Consider the following 22,401-nt stretch of genomic DNA (forward strand, 5'->3'; position numbering starts at 1 on the left):
CCTGAATGACGGGTCGGCACTGTTTTCAATATAATTTGTCAATGTATTTTAATCTAACCTATGTGGAAAATACATTGGATTTGAAAAAAAAGTCATCAACATAATAAACTGTTCTTTTGAGGATGACATTCCTATCACAGGATTTTTGTCATTATTGTCACCCATTTTCAACATAGAGAAACCTTGTATAAAATGTTAAATTTGTACCTTTGAAACAACGGCAGATCTTCAACGCAATATTCACTATAGGAAAACAAAAACAAAACAACAACTATGGGCTGGGCAGCACATCCTAGTGTAGCGTTGATCTAGCTACAGCTATTCATTTGGCCTATCATACGGGGGTTTAAGCTAGCCTTGCTTAGCTATGATATTTGTCCCTGTAAAGGGCTTGACATTGGCAAGTCCGTCTCCTGGTAAAGTTGGACTACTGTCATCAACACTATAGATGGCAATCAAATCAAACAATACCTGGATATATAGCCATCTAGTTAATCTCCTGAAAGTTAGCTTGTTAACTAGCCTTATTGATGTGATCTGTTATTATCTAACTAGCCAATTTGATATGGTCCATCAATCAATGTAGCTTATCATGCCTGTCAGCAATCGTGACCATACACTAAAAACAATGTTGAAAACGGGCTATAATGTTAGCTAACTTCGCTAGGTTGGTTGGAGAAAAAGTACATTAGTTCTACTTTCTGTACCGCTATGTTTAGCCAACTGTACAACGTTTCTACCGTTAGCTTGTAAGGTAAACATCAGCTAACAGTACATTAGTTCTACTTTCTGTACCGCTATGTTTAGCCAACTATACAACATTTCTACCGTTAGCTTGTAAGGTAAACATCAGCTAACAGTACATTAGTTCTACTTTCTGTACCGCTATGTTTAGCCAACTGTACAACATTTCTACCGTTAGCTTGTAAGGTAAGCATCAGCTAACAGTACATTAGTTCTACTTTCTGTACCGCTATGTTTAGCCAACTGTACAACGTTTCTACCGTTAGCTTGTAAGGTAAACATCAGCTAACAGTACATTAGTTCTACTTTCTGTACCGCTATGTTTAGCCAACTATACAACATTTCTACCGTTAGCTTGTAAGGTAAACATCAGCTAACAGTACATTAGTTCTACTTTCTGTACCGCTATGTTTAGCCAACTGTACAACATTTCTACCGTTAGCTTGTAAGGTAAACATCATCAGCTAACAGTACATTTTGCTGCTTGACAGGCAGAGCCCACAACGGATGGGAAATGAACCCAAACTACTCACACTTGTCAGATGTAGTTCACTTTTTAATTTTATGTCACTAAAATATCCAATACATGGTGGGCAGTATTGAAATGACAGGATCAGTTTATGTTTGCTGATCATATAAATCATGCAGTTACTTGCTGAATAACTGACGATGGAGCTACATGTGTGCATGTGTTTTGTTTTGTGTGGAATAATTGGAAATGTGTAGTCCTGGCTATGCTCTTCAAGAGGTGATGATGATATTACAAACAAATAGTTAACATTTACCTAACAATCCCCTGTAAACGGCATGGTTTTAACATAGCTGGGGTCTCCTTGCACCCCGAGCAGGCTCTGCAATGTGGTCTCAGAACATTTTGTAGTATTCTGTAGGCAAATTTGAGACACTAATTATAATTTGTATGATATGTTACTAGCTAAAAAAGTAGTAGCTAAATAGCCTTGCTAAGATTGGAACCATTGGACATTCACTTTATTTTCCCACTCATCTACCCCGACCAACTACCCACCCTTCTTTTGCTTTTGCCTTAAGTGACCTTATATCTTATGTAACCATACCAAACATAACATATCATACTCATTTGAGTGTCCTGGATTTACATTTACTATGTTATGTATAGTCTATGAGACCAGGCTGGGCAAATCGAACACTCTGCACCTTATTGTTACATTTTAATGGTAATGACCTATAGATTCCAAAGGGTACGTTCAAGAGAGCAAATTATACGTAACCATACTTTATCAATTACATTTCATCAATGATCATATCAATGATCATATCATATATAGCATTTGGATGTCAGCAACAGCTATTGTTAAATTTCAGCCCAGGATTCAACGAAAATTGTGACAATACTTAAAATGCTATCCTCTGAGACCGTTATTAATCATTTCAGTTATTTTAACTGGTTTTCTTGGAAGAAAATAAACATGACAAAAGTTTGACTCGCAAACACTACACACTTCCTCAGTCTATCAAGCGTTTGTCGTGTGTCAAATAAACAGCAGAGAAGTTTAGTGTTAATTGATGAGCAGTTCATATGAAAGTGAGCGCCTGGCGAATTCATAGACATACTCTAAAAGTCAGCGGTGGGAGGGACAGAGGAAATAGTCATCAGTTTGGGATAGCCTATTAACTTGACGCGAGAGCAGCTGGAAATGTCCAATCACTTCAAGTTTCCATTCACTCTTCAACTCTACAATAATTGCTTCGGTTACAGGAATGATACAGGTGTTTGGGACTGAATGCGACTCAGACTTGACCAGGGGAAATGAATGTAAAATACAGCGGGACTCTTCTGAGGATTCTTATGATGTTTCTCTTCTTCTCACGAAGTTTGCAGTGGACTTACAGGGAGTATCAGGATGACGCGAACAGGTAGGCTATACCACGCGTCGCGCGCCCTGGGTATTTTTTTGATGGGTTTGGATTTGACATTACGCACGGTGCTGTAGATATCAAGAGAAACATTGTACGGGACACCTGGGTTATATTGTGGTAGGTTGTATATTATTTATCCTGAAGGACGTGCATTAATAGCCTAATGTTATTATTTTACAGTGAAGTCTGTTCTGAGAATAAGATTGCCACAACCAAATATCCTTGCTTAAAACCAACTGGGGAGGTGACAACTTGTTACAGGTAGGCTCATTTAAGTTTCTAATATTCCATTGCAATGTAGAATATTATTCTCTCTTGTGAGCTGAGATTACGGTACTAAATTATAATAGCCTTTTTGTGTGTGTGTGTGTGTGTGTGGGGGGGTTAAATAATATAATATATAGGCTAGTTGTTTTGCTGCTGTGATGCTGCATATCACAAACATTCAGTGACCAGACTTGTGACGTTTTAATTGATAATGACCCATAGATTCACTGTTGCTATGGAAGTCATTCCAAAGGATACAGTAGGTTCAAGAGAGCAAATGAAATTGGAACCATAATTTATCAATCATTTGTCATCAATGATCCTAGCCTATATAGCATTTGGGAACAAACCTTCAGTGACCAGAGTTGTAAAGGCTTCATGGGATAGCCGATGCTTTTATGAATTGATTAACCATATTGGCTAAAATATTGAATGATACATCATGTAAGGTAGATGTAATTTACCATAAACAGATAAATACACCAAAAGATGTCTAGATATTTTTCGTAGTTTCCTATAGCAGAAGTGTAGGTGGTTGAAATAAACCTGTAATTTGTCTAATTGCTTTCATGTAATGGTATTGGGCAATGTGTCAATAATGATTGGAAAGTCAATGATGTAATTACATTGTAATAGGTCAACACACGGATTAGATGGATGCACTGTGTTTTGTTAGAAGGTAAATCTATCTAAAACTTAACCCCTTTGCAACGGGTGTCTGTCCATAACCGTGAGAGACTCATTACTCTGCTGCATTTCCTGTCTGGCACTGGCGGGGAATGACACACACGTAACACACGTAACTTCATCATGTTATTTCAGCCCCCTGTTTGTGATGTGGTCTTTAAATGATTACTGTGGTTGATGGTTATTGCTTAGACTCACTGTTGTCTTCATACGTTGTTCATTTAACTAACGAGAGAAAGGCTGGTGTTACAGGAGGAAAGAAATGTGCCTATGTATCTGAGGCAGCTGGGTGCATTTCAGTCCACCTGCATTGTAACAAGTTACCACATGATAGGCTGCCTATCAGCTCTCTCACTGTGTTGAAATGTGTGTAGGATGTCTCTCCATCGTCATGCCAGGCATTGCTCAAGAGTTTATCACCAATTTTAGTTGGTATTTCTTCCCTTTCGTAAGAATCTGTCTTTTACATCTTAACTCATGGTTGTGGGCTCTACTAATACGCACCATGGGCTAACTTGACCCTGTCTCTCTATCTGGTATAGGAATGACTGAGGCATGTTTAAACGGAACAAGGGTAGGCACATTATGCCTGTTTTTTTTGTGTGTAACAGTTGGACTCTTACAGTGATGGTATTTGGATTGAGTGTCTGTTGGAGAAAAAAGAAAGATTCATTAGGTGCTGCTATGTTTTATTGGCAAATACATCTACCAATAAATGTTATTCTGGAAAAGGATGGTAACGACAGATCTGAAACAGTGTCTGACAACTATAACAGATAGGTGAGACTACTAGGAAGAGCTTTTTTGGACCCTTCCATTATATCTGTGCTACTTAGTGTACTTAAATAGACTTTTGTTTATGACTTTCCTAAATAGATTTGAAAATACAGGAGGTATAGATTTGAGAATACACAAGGTAAAGATTACATTAACTTGATTTATTGCAAACACTGTCTAGCCTACAGCTAGCTGCTAGCCGTCTTCCACGGGAGAGCTCTGTCTAGCCTACAGCTAGCTGCTAGCTGTCTTCCGCGGGAGAGCTCTGTCTAGCCTACAGCTAGCTGCTAGCTGTCTTCCGCGGGAGAGCTCTGTCTAGCCTACAGCTAGCTGCTAGCCGTCTTCCGCGGGAGAGCTCCGTCTAGCCTACAGCTAGCTGCTAGCCGTCTTCTGCTTGAGAGCTGTGTCTAGCCTACAGCTAGCTGCTAGCCGTCTTCCACGGGAGAGCTCTGTCTAGCCTACAGCTAGCTGCTAGCCGTCTTCCGCGGGAGAGCTCGGTCCAGCCTACAGCTAGCTGCTAGCCGTCTTCTGATTGAGAGCTGTGTCTAGCCTACAGCTAGCTTCTAGCCGTCTTCAGCGGGAGATCTCTGTCTGCATACAGCTAGCTTCTAGCCATCTTCCGCGGGAGAGCTCTGTCTGCATACAGCTAGGCCCAAGAGAGGAGAAACAGAGTGCTTTCAGCCCTGCCACGGTCACACTTAATTGATATGTGGCGTGTGTAATTGTTGATTTGTTGTTCTTCCAAATATTGATGGTGGTCTCAAGCAGTTTGTTGTCCTGCTCGTATCCCTTCTCCTCTTTCTCCTCTCCTAACCTCTCCTATCCTCCCCTCTCCTCTCTTCTCCTCTCCTAACCTCTCCTCCCCTCCTAAGCCGAGGCATTCCGGGGTAAATCCGTTAGTTTACTCTAAACGGACTTAAGGCCATAGAATCAGTAACATGCATAAGGATATCTTCTCCAACATTCTTCTCCTGTCCTTGTCCTCGTTATCTACCCCCTTGCAGGTCTGTGGTTATTTTCAACGAGTTTCTCCCCTCTGTCTCTCCACTCATTTTCCTCCCCCTCGTCCTCTCCCCCTGCAACTCTGTGGATAGCTTCAACATGTTTTTCCTCATCCTCTCCCCCTGCAACTTTGCTATCTTTCCCAACATTTTTCTCCTCTCCTCGTCTTCTACCCCCCTGAAACTCTGTGTGTGGATTCTATAATTTCCCCCAAAATGAATCCTCTCCTCCACTGCCTGTCCTCTTGTCTTCTCCTAAATGTTTCTCCTCTTCTCTACTCGCAAGACAGCGATGACCCCTAGAGGACTACGCACTTCATCTGACCTGAACACTAAATCATCTCCACAAAACTATTTTAATGATCTCTTCATAATAAAATGTTGCGTTTACAGAAAAGTGCTAAATGGAGACAAGTGTTTTTATCTGGCTGCTTTTCCAATCAAATCAAATGTATATTAGTCACATGTGCAAAATACACCTTACAGTGAAATGTTTACTTACTAGCCCCTAACAAACAATGCAGTTTAATAAAAAAAAATAATAATAAATAATAATAATAATAATAATAAACAGACCAGAAGCTTCAAAAGGAGGGTTGTGCTTTGAATCATTGTTATTCCTCTGTCAACCATGGTTACCTGCAAGGAAACAAGTGCCATCATCATTGCTTTGCACTAAAAGGGCTTCACAGGCAAGGATATTGCTGCCAGTAAGATTGCACATAAATTTGCCATTTATCAGATCATCAAGAATTTCAAGGAGAGCGGTTCAATTGTTGTGAAGAAGGCTTCATGGCGCCCAAGAAAGTCCAGCAAGCGCCAGGACCATCTCCTAAAGTTGATTCAGCTGCGGGATCGGGGCACCACCAGTACAGAGCATGCTCCGGAATGGCAGCAGGCAGGTGTGACTGCATCTGCATGCACAGTGAGGCGAAGACTTTTGGAGGATGGCCTGGTGTCCAGAAAGGCAGCAAAGAAGCCACTTCTCTCCAGGAAAAACATCAGGGACAGACTGATATTCTGCAAAAGGTACAGGGATTGGACTGCTGAGGACTGGGGCAAAGTCTTTTTTTTAATGAAACCCCTTTCTGATTGTTTGGGGCATCTGGAAAAAAGCTTGTCCGGAGACGACAAGGTGAGCGCTACCATCAGTCCTGTGAGACCATTGAGACCAATGGTCTCACAGGACTTTTGCCATAAGGCAAAAGTGATAACTAAGTGGCTCGGCGAACAAAACATAGATATTTTGGGTCCATGGCCAGGAAACTCCCCAGACCTTAATCCCATTGAGAACTTGTGGTCAATCCTCAAGAGGCGAGTGGACAAACAAAACCCCACAAATTCTGACAAACTCCATGCATTGATTATGCAAGAATGGGCTGCTATCAGTCAGGATGTGGCCCAGAAGTTAATTGACAGCATGCCAGGGCGGATTGCAGAGGTCTTGAAAAAGAAGGGTCAACACTGCAAATATTGACTCTTTGCATCAACTTGATGTAATTGACAATAAAAGCCTTTGACACTTATGAAATGCTTGTAATTATACTTCAGTATTCCATAGTAACATCTGACAAAAATATCTAAAGACACTGAAGCAGCAAACTTTGAAAATGAATATTTGTGTCCTTCTCAAAACTTTTGGGCAAGACTGTACAGTTGAAGTTGTAATTTTACATACACCTGAGCCAAATACGTTTTAACTCAGTTTGTCACAATTCCTGACATTTAATCCTTGTAAAAATTCCCTGTCTTTGGTCAGTTAGGATCACCACTTTAGTGTAAGAATGTGAAATGTCAGAATAATAGTAGAGATAATGATTTATTTCAGCTTTTATTTACTTCATCACATTCCCAGTGGATCAGAAGTTTACATAGGCTAATTGACTAAATGAGTATATCAGAAGCTTCTAAAGCCATGACATTATTTTCTGGAATTTTCCAAGCTGTTTAAAGGCACAGTCAACTTAGTGTACGTAACCTTCTGAGCCACTGGAATTGTGATACAGTGAAGTAATCTGTCGGTAAACAATTGTTGGAAAAATGACTTGTGTCATGCACAAAGTAGATATCCTAACTGACTTGCCAAGACTATAGTTTGTTAATAAGAAATTTGTGGAGTGGTTGAAAAAGGCGACTCCAACCTAAGTGTATGTAAACTTCCGACTTCAACTGTAGGTAGAGTTATTAAAGTGACTATGCATAGATGATAACAACAGAGAGTAGCAGCGGAGTATAAGAGGGGGGATGTAAATAGTCCAGGGAGCCATTTGATTGGGCGTTCAGGAGTCTTATGGCTTGGGGGTAGAAGCTGTTTAGAAGCCTTTTGCACCTAGACTTGGCGCTCCTGTATTGCCATGCTGTAGCAGAGAGAACAGTGTATGACTAGGGTGGCAGGACTCTTTGACAATTCTTAGAGCCTTCCTCCTGACACCACCTGGTATAGAGGTCCTGGATGGTAGAAAGCTGTGCCCCAGTGATGTACTGGGCCGTACGCACTAACCTCTGTAGTCCCTTGAGGTCGAGCAGTTGCCATACCAGGCAGTGATGCAACCAGTCAGGATGCTCTCGATGGTGCGTTGTAGAACCCTTTGAGGGTCTGCGGACCCAAGCCAGATCTTTTCAGTCTCCTGAGGGGGAATAGGTTTTGGCGTGTTTGTTGGTGATGTGGACACCAAGGGACATGAAGCTCTCAACCTGCTCCACTATAGCCCTGTCGATGAGAATAGGGGCTCGGCCCTCCTTTTCCTGTAGTCCACAATCATCTCCTTTGTCTTGACCACGTTGAGGGAGAGGTTGTTGTCCTGGCACCACACGGAAAGTTCTCTGACCTCCTCCCTATAGGCTGTCTTGTCGTTGTCGGTGATCAGGTCTACTGTTGTGTCATCAGCAAACTTAATGATGGTGTTGGAGTCGTGCCTGGCCGTGCAGTCATTGGTGAACGGAGTACAGGAGGGGACTGAGCATGTGTGTTGAGGATCAGAGTAGCGGATGTGTTGTTACCTCCCTTACCACCTGGGGGGGGCCCGTCAGGAAGTCCAGGATCCAGTTGCAGAGGGAGGTGTTTAATCCCAGGGTCCTTTTCTTATTGATGAGCTTTGAGGGCACTATGGTGTTGAATTCTGAGCTGTAGTCAATGAATAGCATTCGCACACATGTGTTCCTTTTGTCCATGTGGGAAAGGGCAGTGTGGAGTGCAATAGAGATTGCATCATCTGTGGATCTGTTGGGGTGGTATGCAAATTGGAGGGGGTCTAGGGTTTCTGGGATAATGGTGTTTGGATGTGAGCCATGACCAGCCTTTCAAAGCACTTCACGGCTACAGACGTGAGTGCTACGGGTCGGTAGTAATTTTGGCAGGTTACCTTAGTGTTCTTGCGCACAGGGACTATGGTGGTCTGCTTGTTGGCATTACAGACTCGGACAGGGAGAGGTTAAAAATGTCAGTGAAGATACTTGCTAGTTGGTCAGTGCATGCTCACAGTAATCCGTTTGGCCCTGCAGCCTTGTGAACATTGACCTTTTTAAAGGTATTACTCACATTGGCTGCGGAGAGCGTGATCACACAGTCTTCTGGAACAGCTGGTGCTATCATGCATGTTTCAGTGTTATTTGCCTCGAAGCGAGCATAGAAGTAGTTTAGCTCGTCTAGTAGGCTCGTGTCACTGGGCAGCTCTTGGCTGTGCTTCCATGACTTCTGGTCGGGGTATGTACGTACGGTCACTGTGGTGATGAGATCATCGATGCACTTAATTGATGTAGCCAATGACTGATGCGGTGTACTCCTCAATGCCATCGGAGGAGTCCCGGAACATATTCCAGTCTGTGCTAGAAAAACAGTCCTGTAGCTTAGCATCTGCTTCGTTTGACCACTTTTTTATTGATCAAGTCACACGGAATACAGCTCACTGAGTGCAGTCAGCATCAGTCTGTGGTGGTATGTAGACAGCTATGAAAAATACAGATGAAAACTCTCTTGGTAGATAGTGTGGTCTACAGCTTCTCATGAGATACTATATCTTAGCCGAGCAAAACCTTGAGACTTCCTTAGATATCGTGCACCCGCTGTTATATACAAAAATACATAGTCCGCCGCCCCTTGTCTTACCAAGACGCTGCTGTTCTATCCTGCCGATACAGAGTATAACCAGCCAGCTGTATGTTGATAGTGTCGTCATTCAGCCACGACTCAGTGAAGATATTACAGTTTTGAATGACCCGTTGGTAGTTTAATCTTCCGAATAGGTCATCGGTTTTATTTTCCAAAGTTTGCACATTTGCTAGCAGAATGGAAGGCAGTGGGGGTTTATTCGATCGCCTACGAAATCCCAGAAGGCAGCCTGCCCTCTGGCCCCTTTTTCTCTGCCTTCTCTTCATGCCTTCTCTTCACTTTCCCGGGAAAGCAGTTTGTCATTCATGTTGGGCTCGTCATACTCGTTAAAGGAAAACAAGGATTCTGCCAGTCCGTGGTGAGTAATCACAGTTCTGATATCCAGAAGTTATTTTCAGTCATAAGAGACGGTAGCAGCAACATTATGTACGAAATAAATTACAAACAATGCAAACAAACAAACAAAAAACAACTGGATAGGAACTTGTAAAATGTCAGCCTTCTTCTCCGGCGCCATCTTGATGGAGACAAGTGTTTTTCTCTGGAATGCTGTTGTAATACATTGCTGCAGCACCAATGCTAACTTGATGGAGTGTTTTACCCCATCGGCTGTCCTTGACTGACATATTGTTATCCGCAGGAGTCGTGACTGTCTATCTCCGCCAATGGATTTACAATTGCTTTAGTTTTTAAAGCCTGGTAATGTTCAAACACTTAGCTTACTGCTGAATGTCTGTGAAATGTATCACTTATAATAAGTCTCTGTCAAACAACATGATCTCTTTCACCTTGCCAATAGTTATACATTCATTGACAGAATTTATTACTTTAGTACTCCCAGTCTCTCTCTCTCTCTCTCTCTCTCTCTCTCTGCCTCTCTCTCCCTCTTCCTCGCTCTCTCTCTGCCTCTCTCTCTCTCTGCCTCTCTCTCTCTGCCTCTCTCTCTCTGCCTCTCTCTCTCTCTGCCTCTCTCTCTCTCTCTACCTCTCTCTCTCTCTCTGCCTCTCTCTCTCTCTCTCTCTCTCTCTCTCCCTCTTCCTCGCTCTCTCTCTGCCTCTCTCTCTGCCCTCTCTCTCTCTGCCTCTCTCTCTCTCTCTGCCTCTCTCTCTCTCTCTCTCTCTCTTCCTCGCTCTCTCTCTGCCTCTCTCTCTGCCTCTCTCTCTCTGCCTCTCTCTCTGCCTCTCTCTCTCTCTCTCTCTCTCTCTCTGCCTCTCTCGCTCTCTGCATCCCTCTCTCTCTCTGCCTCTCTCTCTCTCTCTCTCTCTCTGCCTCTCTCTCTCTCTGCCTCTCTCTCGCTCTCTGCATCCCCTCTCTCTCTGCCTCTCTCTCTCTGCCTCTCTCTCTCTGCCTCTCTCTCTCTGCCTCTCTCTCTCTGCCTCTCTCTCTGCCTCTCTCTCTCTCTCTCTCTCTCTCTCTGCCTCTCTCTCTCTCTCTCTCTGCCTCTCTCTCCCTCTTCCTCGCTCTCTCTCTGCCTCTCTCTCTCTGCCTCTCTCTCTCTCTGCCTCTCTCTCTCTCTCTGCCTCTCTCTCTCTCTCTGCTCTGCCTCTCTCTCTCTCTGCCTCTCTCTCTCTCTGCCTCTCTCTCGCTCTCTGCATCCCTCTCTCTCTCTGCCTCTCTCTCTGCTCAAGTCTGCTGGACCTCTCCTCTTGTCTTACATAACACTCATGCGTGCTTTTGCATTTTTGAATCGCAATTATATGTGTTAAGTGCCATGAAATAATCCTACTCCCTCTATCAAACACACACTCACTCCAAACATCTGTCAACAAGACAAAGCCCTGAGATTGCTGTTGTCAACTGGCCCATATTGTCATCCCACCCATTACAGCGGTGCAATGAAGGATCAGGGAAGGGGACAGAGGATAGAGCAGGAAAGGTCTTGGTTTCTCTTTGCATTTCCTTCGGCCATCTGTATTGTCTGTTCCCTTGGCTATGACTGAAAGAATATTTGAGTCTCGGTTTTACAGTTAAATATTCTGAAATGACACAAGATGTTCAGAAATGTAAAGTCGGAATTAAGGAGAAACAGAGAAACAGCGCCACTGGCCGCCCAGTGGTCGCCCAGCGCCACTGTTGTTATTGTTGTTGTTGCTGAGCTGGGGAGCGTCGTGCAGCATGGTGAAAACAAGGCATTACGTATTAAGCGCTTCTGTCGTGCGTGCAATGATGTCAGGGGGGGGGGGGTTGTTATTTGCAGTAACTTCTTTGTCATTGTAATATCATAAACAGACGTGGCAATATTACAATTAGTACATTCAATTAAGTGAAATGGCTTTTGTCGAAACCTTGTTTCTACACTATTGGTTCTTTGCAATATGTCCTTGTAAGGAGTCTTCATTGTAAATCAGGCATGTTAAAATGCCATCGAGCTGAGTGTTGTTGATTTCTTCCTAAAACAGCCTTGGAAACCTCTGCGTGTGTGTATTGTAACTATGAGTTAGACAGAAATATTGGGCGATTTACCAGTGATTAATATCCGTCACAGACATCCAGACCAGATGTTTTTTTATTAGTGGAAACCTTGATGTATGTTACTGCTGTCATCCTATTTGGAACGACCAGTCAGTTGAATTCTCTAGAATTAGTCTACCATTCATGGCAGTCAGTCATGGCGGACTACGGTGAAAGTATGCAGCTCAAAATGTAGCGATTGGGTAACAGGAAGTGTGTGCGCATGTGTTTAATTGTTACCCCATGAGACCCTAAGGCGAAGCAGTGATGAATTTGCTGTATATTTTATTCTATTCTAAACACCATTCTCAAGATGAATGTCTCACAAGAGAGTCTTTCTGATTCTAAACTCACACAAGAGTCTAGAAGCATCTGTAGTGACTGAAAATGTGAATGGAGGCATGTTTTCATGTATTAATCTCGAACTGTGTGTTGAATTGATAAAACTGTATCTAATGAATAAATAAATAGTTCACATAATTGCTTTTATAAGCCAGGAACTAAGTGTATGAGTATGGAACAAACTCAAAACACTCTTTCCCAAAAGCTCTTAACTTGGAGAGAAACAGGATTTACTAAAATTAGCTACAAGCAGCAGATGGTTCCTGATGAAAATTGTCTAGCCCCCTATACAGTCAATGTTCAGTCCAATATCTTAACATGATGGTTGACGGTTTCCATTCTCACAACGGCTAATACTGATGTTTATTTTGTTAGCACGTGTTTAGCTAGTTTTATGTTTCATTAGTCGTACGTATGGGATACGCGTGGTACACATCGTCCAACAAAATGTTTTACTTACAGGTTTCTTCTGGAAAATGCAACAAAAATAAACGATAAAATATAAGAATACGAACATAAAGAAAATGGCTCAGTAGAATAGACATTTTAGCATCAGTGTAATGCAGGAACGCATAATTTGTAGTCCAATATTTACACATGTATTGGGGAAGAGTGGAATGGGGGCCGTGTATAAATTGAGCAGTATAATAAGTCTGGTAGCAGCAGTTGTGATGTGTGTGTAGCATGACTGTATATTGCAAAGTGGCCGTGAAAAGTATTGGCCCCCTTTTCAAATGTTCTCTATTTTATGCCACCTTTTAGGTGTGTCACGACTCCGACCGAAGGTGGCTCCCCTTCCCGTTCGGGTGGCGCTCGGCGGTCGTCGTCGCCGGCCTACTAGCTGCCACTGATTATTTTCTCCCCCTCCTTATGTGTTTATTGGTTACACCTGTTTTGAGTTTGTTGTAATTAGTTGGGCTTTATTAGTCAGCCGGCCCGCCCGTTTCTTTGTGCGGGATTAATTATTGTAACCTTTTGTTTGGTGTAGACCAACGTGTTGGTTTATGTTAGTGGAGTTTGCTGGACAGTTTTCGTCCCCCGTGTCTCGGGCATTTGTTTTGAGCACCCAGTGTTTCGTGGCGTGGGGGGGCGTTGTTCACCATGTGTGCATTAAAAGATCACTATATTGAACTCTCTGTTTCTCTGCGCCTGACTTCCCACTCACGACACCCAGAGCATTACAAGCTGCAACAACTCCAACCAAACAGTTCCTGTAGTTGTTGATCTCACGTCGCTGTGGAGGAATTTTGGCCCTCTCTTCCAATGCAGAACTGCTGTAACTCTGTAAACCCACAAAATACAGTTTGCCCGGCGTTAAGGAGGTGAACAGCTCATGGCTAGGGTGTGGGGTCCTTGATTATGCTGCATGCCTTACTCAGGCACCGTTTTCAGTAGGTGTCCTTGATGGGTGGGAGCAAGATCCCAGTGACGTACTGGGCCGTTTTCACCAGTAGCTGGAGGACCTTGGATGGAGCAATTCCTGTACCAGGCCATAATGCCGGGGCGGCATGCCAAGTTTCTTCATCCACGTTGGGAAGTAGAGATGCTGTTGGACCCTCTTGACAAGAGTGGTGGTGTTGTTGGTCCATGTCAAGTCCTCAGTGATGTGGACGTGGAGGAACTTAAAACTCGTGACTCTCTCTACTGCAGTCTTGTTGATGTGGATCGGGTCATATTCCCTCATCTGCTTCCTGAAGTCAACAATCAACTCCTTTTGTTTTGTTGATGTTGAGGGGTTATTGGCATGACACCACAATGCCAGTTCACTTACCTCCTCCCTATAGACTTGAACATCATCTATGAACATTTGAACATCTTGGCCATGTTCTGTTATAATCTCCACCCGGCACAGCCAGAAGAGGACTGGCCATCCCTCATAGCCTGGTTCCTCTCTAGGTTTCTTCCTAGGTTCTGGCCTTTCTAGGGAGTTCCTAGCCACCGTGCTTCTACACCTGCATTGCTTGCTGTTTTGGGTTTTAGGCTGGGTTTCTGTACAGACCTTTGTGACATCAGCTGATGTAGGGCTTTTTAAATAAATTTGATGAACTTGTTGTTTCAGGCCTACAACCGTGGTGTCGTCAGCAAATTTGATGGGTGAACAGAGAATACAGCAGATAACTGAGGACGAACCCATGGGGCGCCCCAGTGTGGAGGTGGTGTTGTTGCCAATCCTCACAGCATGTGGTCTGCCTGTCAGGAAGTCCAGGATCCAGTTGCATAGGGTGGTGTCCACTCCCAGGGCTCTGAGCTTGGTGATGACCTTGGAGGGAACAATAGTGTTGAATGCTGAACTGTAGTCAATGAACATCATTCTCAAAAAGGGGTTCCTCTTGTCCAGATGTGTTACGGTCGTGTGAATAGTGATGGAAATGGCATCTTTTGTGTTTCTGTAGGAGCGGTAGGGGAATTGGAGTGGGTCCAGTGTGCTGGCATGTTGGCCTTAATGTGGGCCATGACTAGCCTCTCAAAGCGCTTTATGATGACCGGGGTGAGGGCGACGGGGTGATAATAATTTGGGCATGTCACTTTGTTTGTTTTGGGCACTGGGATGATGGTGGTCTCCTTAAAGCAGGTGGGAACTACAGCCTGGGACAGGGACACAATCTTAGAAAAAAGGGTTCCGCGGCTCTCCCTAAAGGAAAACCCTTTGAAGTACCCTTTTTGGATCCAGGTAGAACCCTATTGGGTTCCATGTAAAACAAAATAGTTCTACCTGGAACCAAAAAGGGTTCTCCTATGGGGACAGCCGAATAACCTTTTTTTTCCTAAGAGTGCAGGTTGAAGATTTCAGAGAAGATGACCACCAACTGGTCAGCACACACTCTGAGGATGCGGCCGATGATGCCATCTCGGATGGCGGCTTTGTGAGTATTCACTCTTTTGAGAGTTTTCCCCACATCAGCCTTGAAGAGCGAAAGGACCTGGTCGTCTGGAGCAGCGAGAGTCTTCGGTATTGTCTGCCTCAAACCATGCGTAAAATGTGTTAAGCTCTGACAAGGTACAAATCTGTCGTTCTGCCCCTGAACAGGCAGTTAACCCACTGTTCCTAGGCTGTCATTGAAAATAAGAATTTGTTCTTAACTGACTTGCCTAGTTAAATAAAGGTAAAATAAATAAAAATAAACATGTGTCTCCTGTCTGAGTTGTCGAACATCAATTCAAGTTGGAGTCTGTATTGTCTTTTTGCGTCCCTAATGGATTTACGGAGCTCGAACCTGCTTGTCTTGGATTTACGGAGCTCGGAGCTCGTACCTGCTTGTCTTGACAAGACAAGCAGGTACGAGCTCCGTAAATCCATTAGGGACGCAAAAAGACAATACAGACTCCAACTTGAATGCCGCACTTCACCCAGTCATCAGAGTTCGTTCTGCTGACATTGAATGCTGCAGTACGGGTTTTCAGCATGGTATGAATATCTCCGTTCATCCAGGGTTTTTGGTTGGGAAATGGGTCAACACATTTCATCAACACACTTCCTAATGAAGCTATCGATGTATATACAGTTGAAGTCGGAAGTTTACATACACTTAGGTTGGAGTCATTAAAACCTGCTTTTCAACCACTCCGCAAATTTCTTGTTAACAAACTATAGTTTTGGCAAGTCGTTTAGGACATTTACTTTGTACATGACACAAATAATTTTTACAACAATTGTTTACAGACAGATTATTTAACTTATAATTCACTGTATCAATATTTCACTTATAATTCACTACAATTCCAGTGGGTCAGAAGTTTACAAACACTAAGTTGACTGTGCCTCTAAACAGCTTGAAAAATTCCAGAAAATGATGTCATGGCTTTAGAAGCTTCTGATAGTCTAATTGACATAATTTGAGTCAATTGGAGATGTACCTGTGGATGTATTTCAAGGTCTACCTTCAAACTAAATGCTTCTTTGCTTGACATCATGGGAAAATTGTAGACCTCCACAAGTCTGGTTCATCCTTGGGAGCAATTTCCAAACGCCTGAAGGTACCACGTTCATCTGTACAAATAATAGTACGCAAGTATAAACACCATGGGACCACGGAGCCGTCATAACGCTCAGGAAGGAGACGCGTTCTCTCTCCTAGAGATGAACGTACTTTTGTGCGAAAAGTGCAAATCAATCCAGAACAACAGCAAAGGACCTTGTGAAGATGCTGGAGGAAACGGGTACAAAAGTATCTATATCCACAGTGAAACGAGTCCTATATTGACATAACCTGAAAGGCCTCTCAGCCAGGAAGAAGCCACTACTCCAAAACTGCCATAAAAAAGCCAGACTACGGTTTGCAACTGCACATGGGGACAAATATCGTACTTTTTAGAGAAATGACCTATGGTCTGTTTGACCATCGCTATGTTTGGAGGAAAAAGGGGGATGCTTGCAAGCCGAGGAACACCATCCCAACCGTGAAGCAGCATCATGTTGTGGGGGTGTTTTGCTGCAGGAGGGACTGGTGCACTTCACAAAATAGATGGCATCATGGGGGAGGAAAATTATGTGGATGTATTGAAGCAGCATCTCAAGACAGTCAGGAAGATAAAGCTTGGTCACAAATGGGTTTTCCAAATGGACAATGACCCCAAGCATACTTCCAAAGTTATGGCAAAATGGCTTAAGGACAACAAAGTCAAGGTATTGGAGTGGCCATCACAAAGCCCTGACCTCAATCCTATAGAAAATGTGTGGGCAGAACTGAAAAAGCATGTGCAAGCAAGGAGGCCTACACACCTGACTCAGTTACACCAGCTCTGTCAGGAGGAATGGGACAAAATTCACCCAATTTATTGTGGGAAGCTTGTGGAAGGCTACCCAAAACATTTGACCCAAGTTAAACAATTTAAAGGCAATGCTACCAAATACTAATTGAGTGTATGTAAACTTCTGACCCACTGGGAATGTGATGAAAGAAATGAAAGCTGAAATAAATCATTCTCTCTACTATTATTCTGACATTTCACATTATTAAAATGAAGTGGTGATCCTAACTGACCTAAGACAGGGACATTTTACAAGGATTAAATGTCAGGAATTGTGAAAAACTGAGTTCATTAAATGTATTTGGCCAAGGTATATGTAAACTTCCAATTTCAACTGTACCTTAATGTACATGGATGAGTCCTGGGTGGATTAATCTTTGAGCATATTCCAATCAGGATTCTCAAAACAACCCTGCAGGAATGAGTCTGCCTCCTCTGTCCAGTGCCTCACTTTTCTCTGTGTTGGTGACTCCCTCTTGAGTTGCTGCTTGTAGATGTGGGAGTAGGAACAGAGAGACGTGAACTGATTGGCCGACGTGGGGGAAGTGGGATGGCTTTTTACGGGTCACGGATGTTTGTGTATATACATGTTCAAGCACGCTGGATCCTCTTGTAAGGGAGGATACATGTTGGTGATATTTTTGGAAAAATGTGTTTTAGACAGGCTTGGTTAAAGTCATCTGTGACAATAAAGACTGCTTCTGGGTGAGAGGATTCTTGCTGGCTAATGATCTTGTACAGTTTGCTAAAGTGCCGCCTTGGTGTGGCGGAATGTACACAGCTGTGATGGTAATAACACACACAAATTCCCTTGGCATATGGTGAGGTCGGTATTTTAGCATCAGAATGTCCAGGTCGGGTGAACAGGAGCTTGCAATGTTTTCAACTTCGGTACACCAGGAATTGTTTATGAGGAAACATACCCCTCCCCTAACTCTTACCAGAAGCTATAGTTCAATCCATTCCGAATATGGATTTAAAAACAAAGACACATCATTCCCTGATCTCCCTCTACGATTGAAGGTTTGCTCTGAGGTCACAAAGGTTATTTTCCAGTGATTGGACATTAGCCATCAGGATACTAGGAAGAGGAGCTAATGTTGGTGTTCCTCCATACAACCCTTCCAGTAATGCCATGAAACGGAAATACTGCTGTGAGTTTAAGCTTGTACATCTCTCCTTATTCACAAAACATGACATAGTTCATTAGCAGGGCCCAAATGCTGACACACCCATAACGCTGGAGACACCCTCAGAGAGTGGGGGTCATGGCGAGGGTCTGCCATTATCAACGGCGACCCTGGAGCAATTCGGGTTAAGGTGCCTTGCTCATGGGCACATTGACAGATTTGAGCCCATCCTCCCTATTGTTAATGCCTTGTATGGTTCCTTCTATGCAAAGTCATAGGACTAAGTCATAAGGCCATAAGACTTTACCAAGTTAGTTAGTTTTAGTTTGTTTTTGATGCTGTTGAATGAAGGAAATGATCCCACAGGTCACATTTTAGCCCTGTTGGTTATACGACTGGAGAACGTAGAAACAATTATCACAGTTGTTATTTGTAACACACTTGTCGTCATGGATACTGCAAGCGTTTAATGAGATACTTGTCAGATTCATCATCGCGAGTCAGTATCTTGGTGTAGCCCGAGCTGACAAGTTACAAATCTGTTGTTCTGCCCCTGAACAGGCATTTAACCCACTGTTCCTAGGCCGTCATTGAAAATAAGAATTTGTTCTTAACTGACTTGCCTAGTTAAATAAAGGTCAAATTTAAAAAAAAATATATATATATATATATCCCACACCCTGTATGTTGTATGTATCTCACACGTCTTTAGTGTCACATGTCTTTAGTGTCACCAATGTGTAAAGCTCTCCAAGTCTCTATCTACTATAGTAGATCATGTCTACAACAACTGTACCATTGATAGATGAAATTTCTCACCTAACACTGTAATCGCTGAAGCATATGAAGTAAACATTAAAACCTTGAAGCCTTTCTCCTGGATCAGATATGTAGATAGAAACACTGGACAGGGTGTAAATATGAAACCTTTCTTCTGGATCAGATTGAAGAAAACTTTAGATATGGGATGGGACAGGGTGTTGGCAGTGGCCACATTATTGCACATGGAGGAATAGCATGGTTTATTTTATGGAGGGAGGCTGACAGCTCCTCGTGTTCTTCCCCAAAATGAATTAGGAAATCACTGTGCACTTGAGTTATTTTGGCAAGTGCAGGGGAGGACGTGTTGTTTGTGTTTTGGAGCATTCCTTAGTGATATATGTGGAGCACCGTCCGTCCATCCGCCCGACAGGCCCGACACTCTGGCTGCTAGCTGCTGCCCTCTGAGCATATTTCTCCCTCTCCCTTTCTCTCCCACTTTTCTCCTCATAGCCAAGCTGTCTTTGAGTTTGTTTAGGATGTAACAGTTTATATAAAGTTTATATATATATATAAATTCATAGCAGAAATGTAATTCAGAACAGAAAATAGTGATGTGTGATTTACATCTATTTGTGTTTTGTTTACATTTCGACTCAGAATCAGAAATCTCTCTGGTATTTTCCAGACGTCAGACTAACCTCCCTTAACCGACATGACTTCCCATCTTCCCCCAAGTTTCATTGGCTAAACCCAGGCCACTGTCTGTCCATGCATCACTCAGACGTCCGTGGTAAGTTGTACAAGTGAACAATTATGTTATGAGATGTTATTGATCTCTAATGGCTCCAGTTAGAGGAATAAGTCTAGGGGCTCCAGATAGAGGAATAAGTCTAGGGGCTCCAGATAGAGGAATAACTCTAACGGCTCCAGATAGAGGAATAAGTCTAGCGGCTCCAGATAGAGGAATAACTCTAACGGCTCCAGATAGAGGAATAAGTCTAGCGGCTCCAGATAGAGGAATAACTCTAACGGCTCCAGATAGAGGAATAAGTCTAGCGGCTCCAGTTAGAGGAATAAGTCTAGCGGCTCCAGATAGAGGAATAAGTCTAGCGGCTCCAGTTAGAGGAATAAGTCTAGCGGCTCCAGTTAGAGGAATAAGTCTAGCAGCTCCAGTTAGAGGAATAAGTCTAGAGGAATAAGTCTAGCGGCTCCAGTTAGCGGAGGAATAACTCTAGCGGCTCCAATAGAGGAATAAGTCTAGGCTCCAGTTAGAGGAATAAGGCAGCTCCAGATAGAGGAATAAGTCTAGCAGCTCCAGTTAGAGGAATAAGTCTAGCAGCTCCAGTTAGAGGAATAAGTCTAGCAGCTCCAGTTAGAGGAATAAGTCTAGCAGCTCCAGTTAGAGGAATAAGTCTAGCAGCTCCAGTTAGAGGAATAACTCTAGCTTCTCCAGTTAGAGGAATAAGTCTAGCAGCTCCAGTTATAGGAATAAGTCTAGCAGCTCCAGTTAGAGGAATAAGTCTATCTATTTATTTATCTAAGCTACTCATATCAGGCAGTGCTTTTCCACTGTGCAACATTTCCCAACACATTCTAAGCAGGCTTTGACCTCACGACAGTCTATGGTGAGACATGAGTAGATCTCTAACTAGGATGGAATTAGGTTAAAGTGTCCCGCTAACAACTGTTCAATTGTTATTAACAAGATGTATAATGTTTTACTTGTAGGTAAAACAAGAGGTATATCAACATTAATAGATGATTTGCAAGTTCCCTATAGTCCAATACTGAACAGTATACCAACAGTCTCCCTATAGTCCAATACTGAACAGTTTACCAACAGTCTCCCTATAGTCCAATACTGAACAGTATACCAACAGTCTCTGTAACGGTTCTCTTTAGTTGAAGGAGAGTCGGACCAAAATGCAGCGTTGTGATGATTCATGTTATTTTAATAAAGGAAAGACTATACATGAATAAACTACCAAAATAATGAAAATATGAAAACCGAAACAGTCCTATCTGGTGCAAACACAGAGACAGGAACAATCACCCACAAACACACAGTGAAACCCAGGCTACCTAAATATGGTTCCCAATCAGAGACAATGACTAACACCTGCCTCTGATTGAGAACCATATCAGGCCAGACATAGAAATAGACAAACAAGACATCCAACATAGAATGCCCACTCAGATCACACCCTGACCAATCAAAACATAGAAACATACAAAGTAAACTATGGTCAGGGTGTGGCAGTCTCCCTATAGTCCAATACTGAACAGTTTACCAACAGTCTCCCTATAGTCCAATACTGAACAGTTTACCAACAGTCTCCCTATAGTCCAATACTGAACAGTTTACCAACAGTCTCCCTATAGTCCAATACTGAACAGTTTACCAACAGTCTCCCTATAGTCCAATACTGAACAGTATACCAACAGTCTCCCTATAGTCCAATACTGAACAGTTTACCAACAGTCTCCCTATAGTCCAATACTGAACAGTTTACCAACAGTCTCCCTCTAGTCCAATACTGAACAGTTTACCAACAGTCTCCCTATAGTCCAATACTGAACAGTTTACCAACAGTCTCCCTATAGTCCAATATGAACGGTTTACCAACAGTCTCCCTATAGTCCAATACTGAACAGTTTACCAACAGTCTCCCTATAGTCCAATACTGAACAGTATACCAACAGTCTCCCTATAGTCCAATACTGAACAGTATACCAACAGTCTCCCTATAGTCCAATACTGAACAGTATACCAACAGTCTCCCTATAGTCCAATACTGAACAGTTTACCAACAGTCTCCCTATAGTCCAATACTGAACAGTTTACCAACAGTCTCCCTATAGTCCAATACTGAACAGTTTACCAACAGTCTCCCTATAGTCCAATACTGAACAGTATACCAACAGTCTCCTATAGTCCAATACTGAACAGTTTACCAACAGTCTCCCTATAGTCCAATACTGAACAGTATACCAACAGTCTCCCTATAGTCCAATACTGAACAGTTTACCAACAGTCTCCCTATAGTCCAATACTGAACAGTTTACCAACAGTCTCCCTATAGTCCAATACTGAACAGTTTACCAACAGTCTCCCTATAGTCCAATACTGAACAGTTTACCAACAGCCTCCCTATAGTCCAATACTGAACAGTTTACCAACAGTCTCCCTATAGTCCAATACTGAACAGTTTACCAACAGTCTCCCTATAGTCCAATACTGAACAGTTTACCAACAGTCTCCCTATAGTCCAATACTGAACAGTTTACCAACAGTCTCCCTATAGTCCAATACTGAACAGTTTACCAACAGTCTCCCTATAGTCCAATACTGAACAGTTTACCAACAGTCTCCCTATAGTCCAATACTGAACAGTTTACCAACAGTCTCCCTATAGTCCAATACTGAACAGTTTACCAACAGTCTCCCTATAGTCCAATACTGAACAGTTTACCAACAGTCTCC

At 42.9% G+C, this 22,401-nt stretch overlaps 1 protein-coding gene across 1 annotated transcript in view; it reads left to right on the forward strand.

Annotated features, from left to right (window-relative positions):
- Positions 1 to 2,363: 2,363 nt before the first annotated feature.
- Positions 2,364 to 22,401, forward strand: part of ccbe1 (collagen and calcium binding EGF domains 1) — a 126,699-nt gene continuing 106,661 nt past the window's right edge. Inside the window, exons 1-2 of the mRNA XM_042326471.1 lie at positions 2,364 to 2,640; positions 2,824 to 2,904. Coding sequence (XP_042182405.1) covers positions 2,534 to 2,640; positions 2,824 to 2,904 — 188 coding nt within the window. The 5' untranslated portion in view covers positions 2,364 to 2,533. The remainder of the gene's footprint in view (positions 2,641 to 2,823; positions 2,905 to 22,401) is intronic.

Source organism: Oncorhynchus tshawytscha, linkage group LG09 (assembly GCF_018296145.1).
Source record: "Oncorhynchus tshawytscha isolate Ot180627B linkage group LG09, Otsh_v2.0, whole genome shotgun sequence".
In the NCBI taxonomy this organism is placed as follows: domain Eukaryota; kingdom Metazoa; phylum Chordata; class Actinopteri; order Salmoniformes; family Salmonidae; genus Oncorhynchus; species Oncorhynchus tshawytscha.